At 34.0% G+C, this 23,888-nt stretch overlaps 1 protein-coding gene across 5 annotated transcripts in view; it reads left to right on the top strand.

Annotated features, from left to right (window-relative positions):
• The window catches only part of RNPC3 (RNA binding region (RNP1, RRM) containing 3), a 57,567-nt gene that overhangs the window by 31,561 nt on the left and 2,118 nt on the right, over positions 1-23,888 (top strand). For 3 of the 5 annotated variants that reach the window (XM_082834034.1, XM_082834033.1, XM_082834031.1), the window contains exons 14-15: positions 198-269; positions 1,313-2,954. In XM_082834034.1, the coding sequence (XP_082690160.1) occupies positions 198-257 (60 nt within the window). In that variant the 3' untranslated portion in view covers positions 258-269; positions 1,313-2,954. Of the gene's footprint in view, positions 1-197; positions 270-1,312; positions 2,955-23,888 lie in introns of those variants that run through there. The other 2 variants (XR_014326015.1, XM_082834032.1) reach the window with 2 other exon arrangements.

The following is a 23,888-nucleotide window of genomic DNA, read 5'->3' as shown; positions in this document are numbered from 1 at the left end:
TAAATTATTTACTTCTTCCCCAGATCATGGACAGCTAGGAGGCAGTCAACAAATATTTGATGAATGACTGAGTAGGAAGACAAATATAGAGATAAATTAAAAACTGTACTCCTACCCTACATTAGGAAGTTCTTGAAAATTCTTTAGAAAAGATTACTTTCATGTTTGTGAACAAAACCTTAATTTTTAAATATTAGCAGTTTGCTCGATCTGCTAGACCAAAACAAGATTCTAAAGAAGGAAAAAGAAAGTGTTAAAAATTAGTAAAGGTAAGTGTGGAGATAACGTAATAAAAGGACAAGACTTTCTTGAGATTAAAATTAAGGAAGGATAAAAGCCTGAGAGAATAGTAATTTGTGTACCTTCTAACGTTTTTAAAGGATCCTCCCTCTGATTCTTTCTGTCTATGCAGTTAATTTCCATTAAACTTCACAATTAAAACTATGGAATAAAACCTATTTGTATGTAAAAATTAAAATTGGGGAATGAATTTCATAAGGGTAGTGTATCTTTATTAGTCTTTATTTACTTTTTCTTCATAGAGTAAAGCAGTAGTTCTTAAATTTTAACATGTATTATAATCACCTAGAGGGTCTGATAAAACACAGATTACTGGGTTTCCCTTCACCCCCACCCAGAGTTTCTGATTCAGTCGGTCTGCAAGGGGGTTGGGCCTTGGGCAGTCAATCATCCCTAGTTTTCCTGTGAGTAAGGGGTTTTCCAGGATACTGGACTTTTTAATGCTAACACTGGGAAAGTGTCTGCCACGCCAGGACAAGTTGGTTACCCTTGGTGGGACCTGACAATTTGCATTGCTAATTACTAATTGTACACCTCACAGAAATATGTACATATTTTTTTGGAATGAAGTATTTCATCTTTCAAATAAGTAATTTTAATTCATACTTAAGTAATTTAATGATTAAAAATGGTAGAATTAAGCATTTTATATTACATTGATTTAAGAAAGATGAGTAGAAATATATTCCTTTTGTTTTTTATTATTTTAAATCTTTCTGCCTTAGTATACTGGAAGAACATGAAGTAAGTGAGCCAGAATTACTGAGGGTTAAGCTGAAAAAATTATATAAAGAAAATTTTGCCTAATGTTTATTCCTTTTGGGAGGCACCTTGAATATTTGAATTTTGTTGTAAAGTGTCTATACTAGTATAGCCAGAAGTCTTACAAATACCGTAGAAGAAAAGATAAAAATTAACCATTTTCAGTGTATGTTTAAAAAAATCATTTTATTTGTAAATCTAACATGAAAAATAAGAAAAAATTAAATTGCATTCTGCTGTTCTTCTTTAGAAGCATTCCTGCGTAAATACTGCTGTAATACTGTCATACAAAGTGTATCCTTTCTTGTCGTATCCTTTTTGGGGCAGTGTTTTTTTGATTTTCCTGCAAATGTTTTGTCTCTCCCCAACCCATTGATCCAGTTTAAGCAGTAATTTTTTTACAATGTATTGAAATGAAGTATTTTAAAAATTACCTGTGTTGATTGAACAAATCTTTTATGTGGTTTTTAGATTTGTTGCTTAATTTTCTGTGCTATCCTTTAGGTTATGTAGTTTTTCCAGGGAAAGTTAGTGAATCAGGTCAGCTTTTTACTTGGACAATGTATACATTTGCTTTAACACAAATTTTATTCTTGTTTCTTCTATTTTGTATTTTCTAAACCTAATTCAGTAACATATATGTTTTCTTTTTCATGATGTATCTGGTTTAGGTGTTCTATATATATAATGTGTTGTAAAATTTGATTGAGTTTTTTTTTTCCTATTAAAAAGTACATTTGTTAAAAATTTAAATAACTAGATTTCAATGTAAATTCCAAATAAGAGTAGCAGACCTTACATCTGAGGTTTTATTATTGAGATAGCAAGTAGAAGTATCTTTTTTCCTCTTTCTTTTTCTAAGCAAAGTAAAACAAAAGGAATAAGAAAAGAGTAACAGAGAGGAGAATACATAATGTTGACTCAGGGTAGCTCAATAAGTGGAAAGAAAAATTCTGGTAGGTATGTAAGAGGAGACTAGTTGATAACCAGAACCACCCAAACAGTGGTTCTCAGTTTTAGCTGCATACTGGAATGACTTGTGGAACTTTTTCAAAAAATACTGACTAAAGAAAACTATAATAATAAACTAAAAAATATACAGATGCCTGGGTTTCTCCCCCAGAGTTTTGATTCAGTGGTCTGGATTGCAGCATACATATTAGGATTTTCAGATTTCCCAAAGTATTGGTTCTAATGTGCAACTAAGGTTGAGAACTACTGAGGATGGATTTTTACACATAAAGATTCCTGGACTCTGCCCTAGAGCTAATAAATCAGAATCTCTGGAATTGGGACCAAGAATCTAATTTAAAAAGGTCCCTTAGTAGTTCTAAGGACTGACCAGTTTGGATTCTACTTGTTAGATTAAAATGTCAAGGTGGATCCGAGACACCAACCTAACCATCTAAACTTTTATAAGTAGGAAAATAAAGCACTGGAGGCTTTATATTTCTTTCTTGCAAATCCTGCTATAAATAGTACTATGAAACCAATGAAAAATTCTGTTAATCATTGTCACTCTGAGTACAAAAAGTTAAGAGATACTGAAATTGCTGTTACTTTTTTCTATTGGCACAGTTAAAATGTTTTATTTTTTAATGTTATAAATCAGTTTCTGTGTAAGCTGTTTATTTAGACAATTAAAATTTTGTACTGACATGATTCACTAATTTTCTAAATATAAATGTTTTAGCTTTTAGTTATTTTAAAACTAGTGAACTGTTTTATAATCATGATTACTTTTAATGAATTTCTATGGTATTTTAGGTTCCACTTGAATTTTTCATATATCTCAAGTGCTTTCCAACTTTGTGGAGACGAAATTGACCACCTGGACTATGGAACTGTGCGTAACAGCTTTTAAAGTGTATTTAAAAATTAAAACTATATGCATTTAAATCAGTTTATTAGAGATATATCACATGTATTTTCATCATCTTCCTCATATATAATAAATTATTTTCTTTCCAATAAAATAATCTTAATTTTTCTTTGTTTTATACATCAAAGAAAGTATAATTTGATAATTACATAAATTTTTTTATTAAGTGGCTTTATATTAAATATAAATTTTCTTTTATGATTACAAATATTGCCCTTTTTTCATTCTTACCTGGATACTGATGCACTTAACATTTTTTTTTATAGTAATCTTATTTCTTGTAATTATTCTAGGAGTGGTTTTGATTGGCTGTGAGTTTTGATGATTCTTTTTGTTGTCGATTTTGTTTTTGTGTTTTTTTAGTAGTGGGGGATTTTTCACAGTTTAGGGAATTTGTATCCTTGCCCTAACTTAGTCTTCCAGTTTTGTGTCCCCCAATCTATCAGAATGTCACTCAGTGGTGTAAATGTTTCTCATATAAAATTATTCTGTTCCCTTAGTGAAATTAATTTCAGCTCTCTGTTAAGTATGACACTTTGATATGTTTTATTTAATTTGCTCTGATTGATACTCTCCTGTGAGTATGTAATAACAGTTTTACCTTAGAGTCACGTCTTTGTTGGAATGATGTTGTGAATCATAGCTTCTTCCCTTTTACTCATAGCTTTGTGAAATAAGGCAAATGAGAAACTTAAAGATAGGAATTAGAAGAATGAGAATGTGAACCCTGGAACATATTAACATTTAGATGTCAAGTGGTAAGAAAACATCAAAGAAGAATGACTAGGAATAGGTAGAGCCAAATGAAGAAAAAAATCTCAACTAGGAAGGAATGATTAAACATGTCAGGTCTGTTAATGATGCAAGAAAGATGAGTTCTGAAGACAACTCTATTAAGTCTTACTCTCTAGGGAAGTAGAGAAAGGGTCTGTTATTATAGGGGGGTATGGTATCAAGGTTTTTGTTTTTATTTTATTTTATAAAGATTGAAGATATAGCAGATTTATGTGTTAATAGGACTAAGCTAGTAGAGAACATGATGGAAGAAGGAGAGGAATATTACTGGAGCCATAGATATGGTGTACAAATAGAAGGGTTAGTTTTAAAGATGGGTGTGTAAACAGCTCATTAATAGCAGTGGAAGGAAGGACAGATTATGTATGTCTAGGTATTTGCAGTTTAGTACATATAGTGGGAGCATATAAAAGTTTTGTTACATTTTGTCAGTGAAATAGGAAGCAAGGTCATGAAGTAGAGGGAAGAAGTGTTGGGGAAAAATGGATTGAGGAAAGAAAAGAAGATGTAAAATAGATGTTTAGGAAAGTGAGAGAATGAATAGACTCTTAGAAGAATTGCTAGACGTTACTTAAAATGCATACTTGAAGTCCATGGTTATTAATTTAAGTGAGATCAGTCAACATGGTTTTGTGTTTTTCTCCAGTTAAGTTTAGCCTTGGTCCTATCATTGAGTAGACACAGAGTCAAATGATTAAAGTTGGAATTTTCCCAGGTGAATACAACAAAAAGGGAGAAAGGGAAGGGTGTTGCTATAATCAAGAGAATGATGATGAAGGAGGGACATGGAAAGTAATCTGGTAATGAGCAAATTAATAAAAGGAAGGAGTTTGAGGCACAGTGGAGAAATGGTATGATCCATTGAGATTGCAGTGTGGTTGAGGATGAGCAAATTAATAATGAGCAAATTAATAAAAGGAAGAAGTTTGAGGCACAGTGGAGAAATGGTATGATCCATTGAGATTGCAGTGTAGTTGAGGATGTGTTGTAGTTAATTTCTAGAGGTAGGAAATTTGGGAGGTTGAAATAAGAGAAAGGGACTGAAATTGACAGTATTAGAGTGCAGTAATTAGTGACTAAGTTCACATTCTAGAACGTGAACATGGTAGTTGAATGCAAGTGGGGTCATGGAAAGAGATGAATTGAAGAAATTGAGAAACTCAGGTATTGAAAGGATCATCTAAGTGGATTTTGAAATTATCAAAAATTACGACAGGAGTAGTGAATCAAAAGCTAAAAAAATTATTCCTTAGAACATTTAGATCTGTTAGGTATGCCAAAAACTAATATTTTTAAAAATCAACCTAAATAAAACTCTGGAGTCCCTATCCTTCCACAGTGACAGGAATTTCAGCCTAACTAGTTTACTGAGAAATAGTGTATTAAAGTGGTTTTACAGGTATAGGTTCTAAATTCAAATCTTGTGTGTATAGCTTAATTGCTTTATGGCGTTGGGCAAGTTCTGTACCTTTTTTTCCGTTTCCATGGGGATAGTAAAAATACCTACCTCAGGGTTGTAAAGATGATCAGATGAATATAAAATACTTAAACCTGGTGTGTGTGTATATATATATATATATATATATATATATATATATATATATATATATATGTATGTATGTATGTATATATATGTATATATATGTATATATATGTATATATATATATAAAATCTGGTATTTATATTTCATATAATATATATATAAAATCTGGTATTTATATATTATATATGTAACCAAGCTTTCAATAAACATTAGCTGTCATTGGTGGTGGTTGTGGTGGTTCTCAACTCACCTGGTCCTGAAGGTGATGTAAAAATTCCGAGGTCTTAGATAAAACTTTAGTCATCTTTCCACCATGATCATCACTGAGATGCCCAGATTCTTCCTTGCCACACTTAGGGAGCATGAGACTATTTTGATAAGTTTAGGATCTTTGGTGTCTATGAATTAACCTTTTTATGGATAACGCACATTCCAACCCCATGACTACTTCATAAACTGAGCATGTGCCTCAAGTAAGTAAAATTAGAAAGATTTCTAGGACTTGTACAGAAACTGCCCCCAACCCATGAGTTTTTTAAAAAGTTGTCATGGAATTGGAGAATTACTTATAATTTGATCCCACAGCAAAAGCCCTAATAGCTAGTCTGTCATTGAATTTTTCAGTTACTTTAAACAGTAAGTACCTTTTTCTTTTTGCTGGAGGGATTTGGCACACTGGTCAAGTGTGGGTCAAATATGTCACCTCTGAGGTGAGAAGTGAAGTTTCATATAAACCACATGAAAGGAGAGTTGGGAATGGACTTGTTCTCTAAAGGAAAAGCAAAGCACTGTGAAATCAAAAGAGAAACTTAGGTATTAGGCAGGCAAAAGCAAATGTTTTACTACAATATCCAGTATATAAAACTCTTACTGCCGTGTGGTTGTTTTCCATTTATGCCTTTTACAAGGGCAGGGACTAGTGTATAGGGAGGGAGGCTCCTAGGGTGTAAAATTTAAGGAGGCATATGCTCTCAGAGTAACTTCACCCTAGTCATGAACAGCATCAGCATAATCCTGATTAGGTAAATCACCAAATAAAAAGTAGTAGCATACAAGTTGCTGTTTTAGAGGATTTGGAAGGTATTTTCTGTTCAAATGAGACTCCTTCAAAAATCAATGTTGAGAGAGATTAAGTTTTTGAAAGGAAGTAAAGGAAAGGAATCAATACCTATTAAGTATCCAAAATTCAAAAAGCATAGTACTGAGTGCTTAGGTATAGTAATTTGATCTTTACCACCCTGTAAGAAGAGAACACTTGCCTTTGTGAGTAATGGAGAAGTTTAATAAAATTAGTAAGATACTTTGTTACATTTAATTTCCTTTACTAATGCATGTAAAATGAAAAATAGAGACTTCAGTAGGACTGTTCAGTAGATGAGAGCTAACTACATGTGTTAGGCACGTAAAAGATAGAACTGATGATTCTCAGAAATAGAATTCCCACCCCAAGAACTTAAACTACTATATATTCTACTCTGGCATTTCCTGAAAGCAAACTGTAGTAGAGATACAGCAGTCACACAAAGGCCAGTATAGGGAATCTAAAATAAACAACAAAGACTCACCGAATATGGAAAAAGTACCAGGAAAGAGAGATCCTTTACATAGTAAGCATAAGCTTTAATGCCATGGGGAAAAACTGGGAGATCAAATGAGGTATCTATGATTTAATATACAAAGATTTAAAGGGATTATATTCTTTTAAAAATATATGTGTATATTTATACATATCAGAAATGAGTAAAAGGTATTTGACTACACAGGAAATTTTATTTTTTTAAGTTATGGTATAGTATCAATATACCACTTTTATACTACTTATATACCAGGATCTTTGAAAATCTAAGAATTCCAGAAGAAAATCTGAGCAACTGATTAATTTCTTTATTGTTTAAACCTTTTCAGAGCTTAATAAGGTACACAAAATATTATATATTATTTATGAAGACTGACTATCTTGCTATGGAAGAAAAAGGTGGAAGGGAAAGAGATTGAAGTTTGGGTAGTTCTGTATATATTGGATTTTTCTTTAAAAAAGATATCTGAAGACTATTTTGTCTAAATGTTAACATCTGTTAAATCTGGGGCTTGGGATATGGGGTCTGTTATATTTTTTTTACACTTTTCTGTATGACAAATATATCACATCTTAAATGAAAAATAAAATAGTCAAACACCTCTAATCTAGTGTTTCTTAGCCATTTTTTGCCCCCACCCCCCATCCAGGAGGATTTTTAGACTTTTTTTTTTTCCTAATCATCATTTATGAAATTGTAATACCACAATATGATGTTATGTCTCTTTTTGAACTGTGTGTATCCATCCTTTTGTTTAAAAAGAGTAAGATTTTTCTTCCTACCCAACCCCAAGAACTAAACAACAGTGAATACTTTAGAAGACAAATGATTCAGTATCACAAAACATTAAACATTAGTAAGTTCAGAACTTTAAATCATACAATGTACATTCTCTGATTTTAGCTGATTAAAACCAGATATTGGTAAAAGAAATATCTGAAAAAATGTTCAAGTTCCTAGATATTAAATAACATTTCTAAATTATATATGGATCAAAGCAGACTTTTTTATAAGAAAAATTAGGAAATATTTGAATGTAAATGAAAATACAACATCAGAATTTGGGGGATACAGCTAAGAGGAGGGTTTAAAGAGAATTTGGCTATATTAGATATATTAGAAAAGAAGAAAAATAATAGGTTTAACCTTCTACCTTAAGGAACTAGAAAAAAGTAAATTAAGCACATAGCATGCAGAGCAAGGAAATAATAAAAGTAATCATAAATCAATGAACTTATAGACAGAAAACCGTTGAAAATATCATTGGAAACAGAACTAGTTCCTGAGAAGATGAATAAAGTGGAAAAAGTTCTAGCATTGCTGCCAAGGAAAACAACCCCTCCTCCCCCTCAAATTGTAAGAAGATGATATTGGAGTATTTTTAGCAAATTTATTTCCATAAATTTGACAACTTTGATGAAATGGGCCAATGAAAGTGTTAAACTACCAAACCTTTTTTAAGTAGGTAGCCTGAACAATTCTATATCTAATAAATTTACTTTGTAGTTAAAAATCTCCCTGGAGGGCTGAATAGCTTCACTGGTGAATTCTGCCAAACGTTAAATGAAAAAAACAACAATACTATACAACAGAACACTTCCAAATTCATATTAAGAGGCCTGCATTATCCTGGTGGTAAAAAAAAGTTACAGGAAAACTACATATTCCTATTTCTCATATAGATGCACAAGTCCTCAACAAAATATGAGCAAGTTGAATCAAGATATACATTAAAAGGATTTAAATCATGACCAAGAGAAGTTTATCTTAGAAAATGCAGGCTATTGAATCTTTGGAAATCAGTAAATATAATTTATCCTATCAATAGACTAAAGAAGAAAAAGCATATGATCATCTTAATAAGTGAAAGAAAAGCATTTGACAAAATTAAATATCCATTCTTAATAAAAACTCAGTAAACTAGGAAAAGAGCTTCCTTAAGCTGAAAAGTGTTTGCACAGCCTCCAGCTATCCTGATACTCCATGGTTAAAGGCTAAATGTTTTTTCCCTAAGGAAAGGGCAAGCAAGGCAAGGAAGGGCACCCTCACTACTCCTATTCAAAATCTCACTGGCAGCCAGTGCTTAAAATGAGAAAGAGAAGAGCTAAGCAGATTGGAAATTAAACTATTCCTATACAGAGATGATATGATTGTTTATGTAGAAAATCCCAAAGAATCAAAAAGCTCCTGTAGTCAAGTTAAACAAGATTGTAAGATTAAAAGTAAATATGTAGAAATCAGTTATACTTCTGTACATTAGCAATGAGTAGTTAGACATTGAAATTTTTTTCTACAATTACCATTTGCAGTAGTTTCAGAATGAAATAATTAGGTATAAATCTACCAAAATGTGTACTAGACCTGTATGTTGAAGACCCTCCACCAAATTTTGATAAAAAAATAAAGAAGACCTAAATAAACGGAGAGATACACTGTGTACATGTTTTGTAAGACTCATGATTATTTTGTCACCTCTTCTCAGATACATAGATTCATTTCAGATTGAAAATTCTAGCAGGATATTTGTGTTGATATTGCTAAGCTGACTTTCAAATTTCTTTGGAAAAGCAACAACTAGAATAGCCAGCACAATTTTGAAAAACAGTTGTATGACTTAGATTACATACTTCTAAGACTTATTATAAAGCTAGAATAAGTAACATAGTATTTGGCAGAAGGATAGACACCTAGATCACTGGAACAGAAAAGTCCAGAAATAGACCCACATGTATAGTAAATTAATTTTAGACAAAAATGAGAAGACAATTCAGTGGAGAAAGGTAGTCATTTAAATATAAGATGCTAGAATAATTGGACACCTGTATGTGCCCCCACCCCGAAAAAAGATGAACCTTAATTTCTTTCACACAAAAATTTATTCAAAATAAATCATAGACCAAAATGTAAAACTATAAAACTTCTAGCAAAATCATCTGTGTGACTTTGCTTACACAAGGAGTTCTTAAATACAACACCAGAAGTTTGATCCATTAAAAAACTAAATAGGACTTTGTCCAATAAAAATCTTGTTTGTTTAGAAGACACTATGAAGAATGAAAAGGCAGGCACAGACTAGGAAAAGTCTTTGGGAAACATATTTGACAAAGGAGTGTATCCAGAATATATAAAGAACTTTAAAAGCTCAGTAAGAACAAAACAAAAACAAAAATGAACAATAAATTTGAAGACACTTCACCAAAGATTTGCAGATGGCAAGCACATGAAATGATGCTAAACATGATTAGCCATTAGACAAATGCAAAATACAACCATAATAAGATGGGACCACACACCTATTAGAAAGGCTTAAGATAAATTCTGATAGTACTAAGAGTAGTCAAGAATGTGAAGCAACTACAGCTCGCATACATTGCTGGTGGAAGTATAAAATGGTACACCTGCTTTGCAAAACAGTTTGGGGAAGTTTGTAATAAAGTTAACATACACTTACATGTGACCTATCCACAACACTTCTAAGTATTTACCCAAGAAGAACAAAAAAAAAAAAACTATGTTCACATGAAAATCTATACCTAAGAGGTTTCTGGGAAGATGGTGGAGTAGGAAGTACCAGGATTCCATCTCCCCACGTAGACAGCTGCACCAGCAGAATCTGCCTGATGTCACTATTTTGGAACTCTGGAGTCTATTAAAAGCTTGCAACTTCCAGGGGAAGCCTTGGACAATAAATTGCAGTTAATTTAGGTTAATTTCAGCTCATAGTAGCAGCTACCAATCCCCCAACCCCAACCATGTGGCAGGCAGCCATGTATGTATCCTGGAACACCTTGCATGCAGCTGGTAGGAGTCAGGGTGGGCAAAAGGACCCTGAACTCTAAATACTGGGGAATCTATGCTCTAATTGTTAATTGCTGCTTTTGATCACAGAGGTACAAAGAGGTTGGCAGCCATGGTTGTTGTACCTCCTCCCATTTTTGTAAGTTGTCCCTTCTATCTGCTGCCCCATTGAAGTGGCTTACAGGGGAATAGTAAAGCAGGCACCCCCTTTTCCCCTCCCTCTTTATTTTTCCTTTTCCCCTTTGGGGAGCCAGACATGCTTAAAAACTAGGATATTCAAAAACAACTGCACATACGGGGAAAATTAGAAATTGCCCACTAATCCCAGGGAAAGGCTCAAAAGTCTGAGAAGACCTTGGGTTTTACACATCAGGCTGGTCCTTAACACAGATACACCATACAATAATCAAAAAACCAAAAACAATAAAAAAAAGAGCAAACCATGTGGAAGAGGGAGAATATGGATTTCAGTTACCGTAATGTTAAATTCAAATGTCTAGTTTTCAGGCTTTCCTGGTGGCGCAGTGGTTGAGAGTCTGCCTGCCGATGCAGGGGACACAGATTCGTGCCCCGGTCCAAGAGGATCCCACATGCCACAGAGCGGCTGGGCCCATGAGCCATGGCCGCTGAGCCTGCGCTCCGGAGCCTGTGCTCCGCAACGGGAGAGGCCACAACAGTGAGAGGCCCGCATCCCAAAAAAAAAAAAAAAAAAAAAAAGTCTAGTTTTCAAAGAAAAAACTTACAAGACATACAAAGGAACAGGAAAATATGGGTGGTTCAAAGAGAAGTAACTAAATGGACAGAAACTATCCCTGAAGAAGACCTGATGGCAGCTATACTTAGACAAAGACTAAAATAACTGTTCTAAAGATGCTCGAGGGACTAATAGAAGATGTGGAGAAAGTAAAAGCAAAACAACTTATGAATAAAATGGAAATATCAATTGATAGGAAATCTAAAATAAAACCAAAAATTTCTGGAGCTGGGAAAGTACAATAACTGAAATGAGAAATACACTAGAGGAGCTCCAAGGAAGATTTGAGTATGCAGAAGGAATCAGTGAACATAGGACAATGAAAATAGGACAATGGAAATTATCAAGTTTGAGGAACAGACAAAAGATTGAACAAAAATGAACATAGCATAAGAGTCCTATGGGAAACCATCAAGCAGACCAACATGCACCCTGTGGGAGTACCAGAAGAGAGGAGGAAAGAGACAGAATATTTGAAGAAATAATAGCTGACAACTTCCCATGTCTGATGAAAGTCATGAATATAAATATCCAAGAAGTTCAACAAATTCCAAGTAAGATTGACTCAAAGATCCACATCAAGACATAATAAAACTTATAAAAACAAAGACAGAGAAGTGAATTTTCACATACAAGGGATTCTCAATAAGATTATCAGCAGATTTTTCATTAGAATCTTTGGAGGCCAGAAGGAGTGGACTGACATATACAAAGTGCTAAAGGAAGAAAAATTCAACCAGGAATCCTATATCTGGCAAAACCATTTTTCAACAATGAGGGAGAAATTGACATTCCTAAATAAAGCAGTAGAGTTTGTTACCACTAGACCTGCCTGTGAGAAATGCTCAAGGGACTCTTTCAAGAATCAAATGAAAGGACACTAGACCATAACTCAAAGCCATATGGAGAAATACGGATCTTAACAAAGGGAAATACATGAACAATTATAAAAGCTAGTATTATTGTAACAGTGGTTTGTTACTACACTTGTTATCTACATGATTTAACAGACTAATACATTGAATAGACAATTGTTAGCCTATAAGCTAGTATTGATATTATTGTAACTGTGGTCTAATTCTACATGTTTTCAACATAATTTAAGGGACTAATACATTTAAAAATAGTTATGTTTAGGGGCATACAATGTATAAAGATGTAATTTGGGGGAGAAAGGACTGAAGACAGAACTGTAAAGGCACTTCTTGTATGTTACTGAAGTTAAGCTAGTATGAATTCAAATTAGAATGTTATAACTTTAGGATGGTAAATGTAAACCCCATGGTAACCACAAGGAAAAGAGCTACAGAATATACACAAAAGAAAGTGAGAAAGTATTTTAAACATTTTACTACCAAAAGAATCAACTAAACATAAAAGACAGTTAAGGTGGAAATGAGAGACCAAAAATAAACAAAAACAAAAACCTATAAGGCATATAAAAAACAAGCAAAATGACAGAAGTAAGTCCTCCTTTTCAGTAATTACTTTGAGTATAGATGAATTAAACCTCCAGGCCAAACACCAAGATTGAGAAAATGGATTAAAACACTTGATCCAACTGTATGCTATCTGCAAGAGTCACTTTGGATCCAAAGACCAAATAGATTGAAAGTGTTGAAAAAGATATTCAGTGCAAATAATAACCAAAAGAGAGCAGGGGTGGCTATACTAATATCAGATAAAATAATACACTAAATCAAAAAAAGGTTAAAAGAGACAAAGCAAAACATATTAATGAAAGTTTCAATACAGCAAAATGATATAATAGTTATAAACATTTACAAACCTAATGACACATCATCAAAATATATGAAGCAAAAACTGACAGAGTTCAAGGGAGAAATAGACAATTCTACAATAATAGTTGGAAACTTCAGGACCCTAATAATGATAATGGATAGTTCAGTCAAACAGAAGTAAGGAAATAGAGGACTTAATAACTGTCTAACAGACATATACAGAACACTGTAGCCAACAATGGCATACATATTTATCTCAAGTGCACGAGAAACATTTTCCAGAATGGACCCTATGTCAGGCCACAAATTAAGTTTCAGTGAAAAGAGATATACAAAGTATCTTCTCCAACCACAATGGGATTGTTAGAAATGAATAACAGAAGGAAAAGTGGAAAATTCACACTATTGTTAAAATTAAATGACACACGCTTGAACAACCGGTGGGTCAAAGAAGTTACATGGGAAATTAGAAAAAAAATACTTAAAAAAAATAAAAATAAAAACAAAAACACAACATACCAAAACTATGGGATGCATCAAATGTGGTCTAAGAGGAGGATTTATAGTTACAATCACTAACATTAACAAAGATTTCAAATCAGCAAGCTAGGTTTACAACTTTTAAAGGACTCAAAGAAGAAGAGCAAACTAAACCCAAAGGTAGCAGAGGAAGAAGATTAGAGATAAATGAAACAGAGAATAAAAAAATAGAGAAAATCAATAAAATCAAAAGTTGATTGCTCAGAAAGACCAACAAAACTGACAAACCTATAACTCCAGGGACTAAGAAAAAGACTTAAATTACTAAAATCAGAAATGAAGGTGGGGACAAACTACAGACTTTACAGAAATAAAAAGGATTATAAGAGTACTATAACAGTTCTCCATTAACAAATTGTATAACGAGATAAAATGGACAAATTCCTAGAAATACAAACCTACTAAAAACTAAACTACAAAGAAATAGACATTCTGAATAGACCTGTAACTAGTAGGGAGATTGAATCAGTGATCAGAATAAAGACAAGTCCTGAACCCGATAGCTTCACTATTGATTTCTAGCAAACATTTAAGGAAGAATTAAAACCAGTTTTTCTTAAACTTTTCACAGAAGTTGAAGAGGAAGGAAAACTTCCTGACTGATTTCTTGGGGCCAATATTACCCTGATATCAAAGCCAGACAAAAACACTGCAAGAAAAGAAGACTACAAGCCAATATCCCTTATGTTCAACACTGATACAAAACTCCTCAACAAAACACTAGCAAATCAAATTCAGGAGCATATTAAAAGGATTATACATCATGACTATGAGAGATCTATATGGGAATGCAACGATGGTTCGACATATGAAAATCTATCGAATCTAAATGAAGGACAAAGACTACACAATCATCTTAATTGACACAGAAAAGCATTTGACATAATTCAACATCTTTTCATGATAAAAACATTCAACAAACTGGGAACAGAAGGAAACTAGCTCAATATAATAATATCCTTATATGAAAAACTCATAGTGAACATCATACTCCATACTGAAAGGCTGAAAGCATTTCCTCTAAGATCAGAAACAACTCAAGGATGTCCACTTTTGCCACTTCTGTTCAACACAGTGCTGGAAGTTCTAACCAGAGCAATCAGGCAATAAAAAAATAAAAAGCATTCAAATTGAAAAAGAAGAAGTAAAAGTATCTCTGTTCACAGATAATATGATTTTTTTTCAGCTTTATTGAGATATAATTGACAAAATTCTAAGATAATGTATACAACATGGTGATTTGATATATGTATACACTGTGAAGGGAATTTCCACATTGATTTAATTAACATCCATCATATCACATTTTTTTGTTTTATCTTGTTTTGGTGAGAACATTTACATACTACTCTCAACAAATTTCAATTATACAATACAGTGTTGCCAACTATAGTCATCATGTTATACATTATGTCCTCAGTCCTTATTCATTTTATAACTGAAAGTCTGTACTTTTTTTTACCAGTGCTTCTCTATTTCCCCCCCTCCATCCAGCCCCTGCAACCACTTTTCCTACTTTCTGCATATGAGTTCAACTTTTTTTTGTTTGATATAGAAATGATACAGTGATACAATGCAGTATTTGGTCTTTTTCTGTCTGGTTTCTTTAATACCCCCAAGCTCATTCACACACCATGGAATATTATGTATGTGTATGTATGTGTGTGGGTGTTTATGCACATATATACATATATCACATTTTCTTGATCCATTGATTTTTTAATGGCCATTTTGGTTCTACTGCAATCAACATAGGAGTACAGATACCTCTTCTAGATAATGGTTTTGTTTACTTTGAATACATAGCCAGAAGTGGGATTAGTAGACCATATAGTAGATGTATTTAATCTTTTGAGGAACTTTCATACTGTTCTTCATAGTGACTACCAGTTTACATTTCTACCTACAGTGTATGAGCCTTCTCTTTTCTTCACATTCTTGCTAGCATTTATTATCTCTTGTCTTTTTAATGATAGCCATTCTAACAGGTGTAAAGTGGGTGATCTCATTGTGGTTTTGATTTGCATTTTTCTGGTGATTAGTGATATTGAGCACCTTTTCATGTACCTGTTGCCCATTTGTATGTCTTCTTTGAAAAAATGTCTCTTCAGGTCCTTTGCCTATTTTGAAATTGGGTTATTTGTTTTTTTTTCTATTAAGTTGTAGATATGATCTTACTTAGAAAACCCTAAAGATTTCACACACACACACACACACACACACACACAAAACTGTCAGAAGTAATAAATTTAGCAAAGTAGCAGGATAAAATAATCAACATACAAAAATCAGTGGCATTTTTTTTTACATCTTTATTGGAGAATAATTGCTTTACAATGTTGTGTTAGTTTCTGCTGTACAACAAAGTGAACCAGCTCAGTTGCATTTCTATACACTAATAACGAACAATCTGAAAAGGAAATTATGAAAACAATTTAATTTACAGTAGCATGAAAAGAATAAAATACTTAGGAATTAACAAAGGAGATGAGAGACTTGTACAATGATAACTACAAAACATTGCTGAAAGAAATTAAAGAAGACAAATAAATTGAAACACATCACATGTTCATGGATTGGAAGATTTAATGGTGTTGAAATGTAAATTCTATGGAAAGTGATCTACAGACTCAATGCAATTCCTATCAAAATCCCAATGACTTTTTTTGAGAAATAGAAAAACCCATCCTAAAATTCATATGGAATCTTAAGGGGTCTCAAATAGCCAAAACAATCTTTTGAAAGAAGAACAAAACTGGAGTACCCACACTTCCTGATTTCAAAACCTACTACAAACCTACAGTAATCAAAACAGTGTGATAATGTCATACAAACAGACATATAAACCAATGAAATAAAATAGGGAGCCCAGAAATGAACATGTTACATATATGGTTAAATAGTTTTTGACAAGGTTGCCAAGACCATTCAATGGGCAAAGATTCTTTTTAACAAATGGTGCTGGAAAAACTGGATAGCCACACATAAAAGAATGAATTTGGACACCTACCTAACACTATATACAAAAATTATCTCCAAATGGATCAAAGACCTAAATTTAAGAGCTAAAACAATGAAACCTTAGAAGAAAATATAGGACAAAAACTTCACAATGGGGGCTCTCCTGATGGTGCAGTGGTTGATGAGTCTGCCTGCTGATGCAGGGGACATGGTCCGTGCCCCGGTCCGGTAAGATCCCACGTGCCATGGAGCTGCTGGGCCCGTGGGCCATGGCTGCTGAGCCTGCTCTGCAACGGGAGAGGCCACAGCGGTGAGAGGCCCATGTACAAAAAAAAAAACAAAAAAAACAAAAAAAAAACTTCACAATGTTTTTTTTGGCAATGATTTCTTAGATGTGACACCAAAGACACAGGTAACAAAAAACAGGCAAATTGGACTTCATGAAAATGTTTGAAATTTGTACATCAAAAGATACTATCAATAGAGGAAAAATCCATCTACATAATGGGAGAAAATATTTGCAAGTCATGTATCTAATAAAGGATTAATATCCAAAGTACATAGAGAACTACTAAAACTCAACAACAAACAGCAACCCAATTGAAAGATGGGTAAAGGATTAAATAGACTTTTCTCCAAAGAAGACAGCCCATAATTTATGCATGTGAAATGATGCTTAACATCACTAATCATTAGGAAAATGCAAATCAAAACAAGAATGAGATACCACCTCACACTAAGATGGCTACTATCAAAAAAACAGAAAACAGCAAGTGTCGATAAGGATGTGAAGAAATTGAACCTTGTGCTCTGCTGGTGGGAATCTAAAATGGTATAGCCATTGTGGAAAACAGTATGGCAGTTCCTAAAAAAATTATAAGTAGAATTATCATACCATCCAGCAATTCCATTTCTGGGTGAATATCCAAAAAATTGAAAGCAGGATCTCAAAGTGATATTTGTACACCCATGTTCATAGCAGCAATATTCACAACAGCCAAAAGGTGGAAGAGGGCTTCCCTGGTGGTGCAGTGGTTGAGAGTCCGCCTGCCGATGCAGGGGACACGGGTTCGTGCCCCGGTCTGGGAGGATCCCACATGCCGCAGAGTGGCTGGGTCTGTGAGTTATGGCCGCTGAGCCTGCGTGTCCAGAGCCTGTGCTCCTCAACGGGAGAGGCCACAACAGTGAGAGGCCCGCATACCACAAAAAAAAAAAAAAAAAAAAAAAGGTGGCAGAAACACAAGTGTCAATTGACAGATGAATGAATAAGAATCATATGGTATATACATACAATGGAATATTATTCAGCCTTAAAAAGAGAGGAAATTCTGTGATATACTACAACAGAGATAAACCTTGCAGGGTAAACATTATGCTAAATGAAACAAGCCAGTCACAAAAAGGCAAGTGCCATATGATTCCATTTACATGAGGTACCTGTAGTAATAAAAATCATAGAGACATAAAATAGAACAGTGATTGCCAGGGACTGAGTGGAGGGAGGAATGGGGAGTTTAACTGGAACAGAATTTCACTTTTGCAAGACAAAAAGAGCTATGGAGATCAATGGTGATGATGGTTGTACAATATTATGTTTGTATTTAATACAAGTGAACTGTATGCTTAGAAAATTAAGATGGTAGATTTTGATGTATGTGTAACAGTACAAAAATTTGAACAAAAAAACCTGCATGTAAACATTTACAGTGGCTTTATTCATCATCCTCCAGAATGGAAACAACTCGAATGTTCTTCAACTTTTGTAGTACCTGTATACAAAATAGTGATGACTGATACATGGAACAGTATGGCTTTATCTCAGATGTATCATGTTCAGTAAAAGAAGCCAGACTCAGAAAGTCACATACTTTGTGACTACATATTTATAAAGTAATATAAAAACAAAACTGTAAGACAACTACCTGATGAATGAGCCCCAAGGGACCAGGTCTGGGTAGATGAATTGACTACAAAGAGATTCTGAGATGTGATAGAAATATTGCATATTGTAATCTTTTTAAAAATTCAATAAGTCTTTATTGAGCTCCCATGGGGTGTAACATAGGGGTATAATTTTATTGTTCTGAATGTGTTTATCCAGTTTTCCCAACACCAGTTATTGAAGAGACTCTCCTTTCCCCCTGGGTGTTCTTTGCTCTCCTCTGGAATAGTAGTTGACTGTATATTCAGGGGTTTTAATTCTGGGCTTTCTATTCTGTTCCATTGGTCCAAGTGTCTATTTTTGTTCCAGTCCCATACTGTTTTTATTACTATAGCTTTATAGTATAGTTTAAAATCAGGATGTGTGATATCTCTAGCTTTGTTCTATTTCCTCAGTATTGTTTTTGCTATTTAGGGTCTTTTGTGGTTCCACACAAATTTTAGGATTTTTTTTCTATTTCTGTGAAGAATGCCATTGGTATTTGATGGGAATTGTGTTGAATCTATAGATGGCTTTGGGTAGTATGGATATTTTAACAATATTAATTCTTTTGATCCATGAACACAGGATATTTTTCCATTTGTTGTGTCTTCTTCAGTTTCTTTCAGCAAATTCTTATAGTTTTTGTTGTACAGATCTTTCACTGTCTTGGTTAAAATTAACTCCTAAATATTTTGTTGTTTTTCATGCTATTTTGAATGGGATAGATTTCTTTCTTTGTTAGATGGTTCATCATTAGTGTATAGAAATACAGCTGATTTCTGTATGTTAATTTTGTATCCTGCAACTTTACTGCAATTGACTAGTTCCAATTTTTTTTTGGCTGAGTCTCTGGGATTTTCAATATACAAGCTCACATCACTTGCTAATCGCTACAGTTTCGCTTTTTCTTTTCAGATTTTATGTCTTTTATTTCTTTGTCTTATCTAATTGCTCTAGTTAGAACTTCTACTATTTGAATAAGAGTGATAAGAGTGGACATCTTTGTCTTGTTCTTGATCTTAAAGGAAAAGCTTTCAATTTTTCTCCATTGATTATGTTAGTTGTGTGTTTCTTCTATATGACCTTTATTATGTTGAGGTATGTTCCTTCTGTGCCCAATCTGTAGAGTATTTTTATCGTGAAAGGATGTTGTATTTTGTCAAATGCTTTTTCTGCATCTATTGAGATGACTGTGATATTTATCTTTCATTTTATTAGTGTGATATGTTACATTTATTGATTTGTATATGTTGAACCATTCTTGCATCCCAGGGATAAATCCCACTTGGTCATGAGGTATAATCATTTTAATGTGTTCTTGAATTCAGTTTGCTAATATTTTGTTGAGAATTTTTACGTCTATATTCACCAGGGATATTGGCCTACAGTTTTCTTTTTTGTGTGTCCTTATCTGGCTTTGATGTCAGGATAATGCTGACCTCATGGAATGAGTTTGGAAGTATTCCCTTCTGCTTAATTTTCTGGAAGAGTTTGGGAAGGATTGGTGTTAATTCTTCTGAAAATGTTCAGTAGAGTTTGCCAGTGAAACTCTCTTGTCCTGGGGTTTTCTGTGTTGGAAGGGTTTGATTCCTGATTCAATCTCTTTATTTGTTATTGGTCTGTTCAGATTTTCTATTTCTTCCTGATTCAGTGTTGATAGGTTGTGTGTTTCTAGAAATATTTCCATTCCTTCTAGGTTATCTAATTTGTTGGCACATGATTGTTCTTAATAGTCTCTTATGAGCCTATGTATTTCTGTAGTATTATATTTAACATCTCCTTTTTACTTTCTAATTTTATTTATTTGCATTTATTTCCATCTTAGCTAGTCCAGCTAACGATTTGTCATTTAAAAAGAATCTTTTTGAAGACCCATCTCGTAGTTTCAGTGATCCTGTCTACTGTTTTTCTGATCTTTATCTGTTTCCTTTATTTTCTCTCTGATCTTTATTATTTCCTTCCTTATGCTAACTTTGGGCTTACTTTGTTCTTTTTTCCTAGTTCCTTGAGATATTAAAGTTAGATTTTTTTATTTGTGATTTTTCTAATTTCTTAATATCTGCATTTATCACAATGAACTTTGCTCTCAGAACTGCTTTTGCTGCATACCATACATTTGGATATGTTGTATTTTCATTTTCATTTGTTTCAAGATAATTTTTTATTTCCCTTTTGATTTCTTCTTCAGCTCACTGGTTGTTCAGAAATGTGTTGTTTAGTTTCCACATATTTGTAGATTTACAGCTTTCCTCTTGTTGATTTCTAGTTTCATACCATCGTGGTCAAAAAAGATAGTTGGTATGATTTCAGTGTTTTGAAATTTGCTAAGATTTGTTTTATGTCCTATTATATGATCTATCCTGGAGACTGTCCATGTACACTTGAGAAGAATGTGTATTCTGCTGCTGTTGGGTGGAATGTTTTATAAATGTCTGTTAGGTCCATTTGTTCTAAAGTGTGGTTCAATCCAATGTTTTCTTATTGGTTTTCTGTCTGGATGACCTATCCATTGCTGACAGTAGCATATTGAAGTCCCCTATTATTGTAGTGTTGTCTGTTTCTCACTTTAGATCTTTTAGTATTTGCTTAATATATTTCAGTGCTCTCATGTTGGGTGCACGTATATTTACAATTGTTATATCTTCTTGAAGTATTGACCCCTTTGTCATTATCTAATAACCTTCTTTGTCTCTTGTTACTGTTTTGGGCTTTAAGTCTATTTTGTCTGATATAAGTATAGCTAACCCCACTTTCTTTTGGTTTTCACTTATTTGGAATATTTTCTTCTATCCTTTGAGCCTATGTATGTCACTTTGACCTGAAATAAGTCTCCTGTGGGCAGCATATAGTTGGGTCTTGGTTTTCCCAGCCCTCTCTGTGCCTTTTGATTGGTGAATTCAGTATGTTTACATTTACAATGATTATTGGTATATAAGGACTTAACTACTGTCATCTTATTATTCATCTTCTGCTTGTTTTTCATCTCAATTGTTTCTTTTTCCTTCTGTTTCTGCCTACCTTTGTAAATTGGTGGTTTTCCCTATTGATTTTTTCAGTCCCCCTTTTTATGTTTTGTGTCCCTATGGTAGATTTTTGCTTTTGGGTTACCATGAGGCTTACACATAACATCTCATAGGAACAAAATAGTCCTTTTTATCCTGATAACAACTTCTCTTTTTTCATCTATAAAGTTTCCATCCTTTTACTTCTTTTATATTTTTGATGCCAAATTTTCCTATTGTTGTACTGTGAATTCATTACAAAATTGTAGTGGTTATAGTTATTTTAAATTATTCTTTCCTTTAACATTTGTACTATAATTAAATGGCTAACACACCATTCTAATATAGAGTTACAGTTTTCTAATTGTGATTGTCTATTTTTCACCTTTACTAAATTGTTATGTATTTTCATATGTTTTTGTGTCACTAATTAGCATCCTTCCATGTCAGCTTGAAGAGTTTTTTTTTAACATTTCTTATAAGTCAGGTCTAGTGGTGGTGAACTCCTTCACCTTTTGTTTGTATCTCCTTTACGTCTGAAGGATAACTTCGCCAGGTAAAGTATTCTTGGCTGGTAATTTTCAATCTTTCAACACTTTGAATATGTCATGTCACTCTCTCCTGCCCTGTAGAGCTTCTTCTGAGAAATCCACTGATAGCCTAATGGGGATTCCTTTGTAGATTACTTTCATTTTTTTTTCCCTGGCTGCCTTTTGGATTCTTTCTTTGTCATTGATTTTTTTTGACAGTTCCATTATAATGTGTCTTATAAACAGACTTTTTGTATTGAGATAACATCGTGTTCTATTAGTTTCATGGACTTTTATGTCTAATTCCTTACCCAGGTTTGGAAAGTTCTCAGCTATAATTTTTTAAATAAACTCCCCTATTCCCTCTTTTCTCCATCTGGTACACCAGTTATTCTTATATTTGCTTTTCTGATCAAGTCCTTAGGGTTCACAGGGCTTTTTCATTTTAAAAAAATAGTTCTCTTCTCCTAACTGAATCATTTCTAAATTCTTATCCTCCCAGTCACTTATTCTTTCTTCCATCTGATCTGTTCTGTTACCTTTGCTCTCTGATGAGTTCTTTATTTCATTCATTGATTTATTCAGCTTCAGAATTTCTGTTTGGTTCCTAAAAAATTAGTTTCTTTTGTAAAGAATCCTTTATGGTCATTAATTTTGTTCCTGAGTTCATTGACTTGCCTTTCTGAGTTTTCTTATAGTTTATTGAATTTCTTCATAACATCTACTTTGAATTCTTTATCAGATCTCAGTATACTGTGTCTTTGAGTTCCTGGGGAGTTATCATTTTCTTTTTGTGATACCATATCCCTTGATTTTTCACAGTGTTTGACGATATGTGCCTCTACTTTCGCAGTTGAAGTAGCAAGCACTTTTCTTAGTTAAGGATTTGTTTGCTTTGGCTGTTACAGCTCATCAGGCTGGCAATTAGAAAACTTTCTTTTGTTTTCCAAAAGGTGGCACTGTAGCTCAAGTTTTAGGTTTCTCCTGTAGAAGCTGGCTCTTGGGGCTGTGCTTGGGAGTTTTAAAAGAGCTGGCATCAGAATGGGAGGAGGCTTGGGCTTAGGAACTGAGACTTTGGGGGTGCCATGGCCTGGTAGGGGGGTCCTAGAGTGGCGTCTCCCAGAGTCCTGAAGCAGATAGCAGGAAACATGTTCCTTCAATGCCCTTTGATAGTCTTATCTGCCCTCTTTCCTTTCCTCTTCCTCCCCAACCCCCCAGTCATGGAGGTTCCCTCCTCAGAACTCCAGGTCTGCTGGAGAGAATTGGGACCCTCCAGCTGCAACCCACCTGCATCTGGGCAGTTTGTCACTCACCACTTTTGCCTTCCTCCTCCTCTAACACAGAGGTAGCTACTTCCATTGCTAAAAGTCCAGTGTTGTTTAGGGTCACCTTGGAGAGGGGGGCTGCCTCAGCAGGTTCCTGCCTCTCCTCTGTCTCCAAACTTGTCTCAGTCCTGCTCTAGTGGCATGCTGGTTTCCCCCATCAGGCTGGCTGGACCTCCACAAATTCTCTGTCTCCTGTGAGGATCCACCCAGTTGTGTGTTCTCCAGGTTCCCTTTCTCCCAATTGGAGCAAGTGAGAGTAAAGCAGACTCATCTACTTCCTTGGAACTGCAGCCCCATCTGAGGTCCTATCTACCTACTTTGAATGCACAGGTGGGTAGAAATCTCCTAGGTATCCTGGTATAAAATGCAGAGGACTTTTGTTTGGTTATGGTTGTCCAATTAGTTGTAAATCAAAGGGGAGAGAAAAAAGGAACAATGCATACCACCATGAT

Source organism: Leucopleurus acutus (genome assembly GCF_964270905.1).
Source record: "Leucopleurus acutus genome assembly, chromosome: 2".
Lineage (NCBI taxonomy): Eukaryota > Metazoa > Chordata > Mammalia > Artiodactyla > Delphinidae > Leucopleurus > Leucopleurus acutus.
This window is presented reverse-complemented; position numbering and strand designations above follow the sequence as displayed.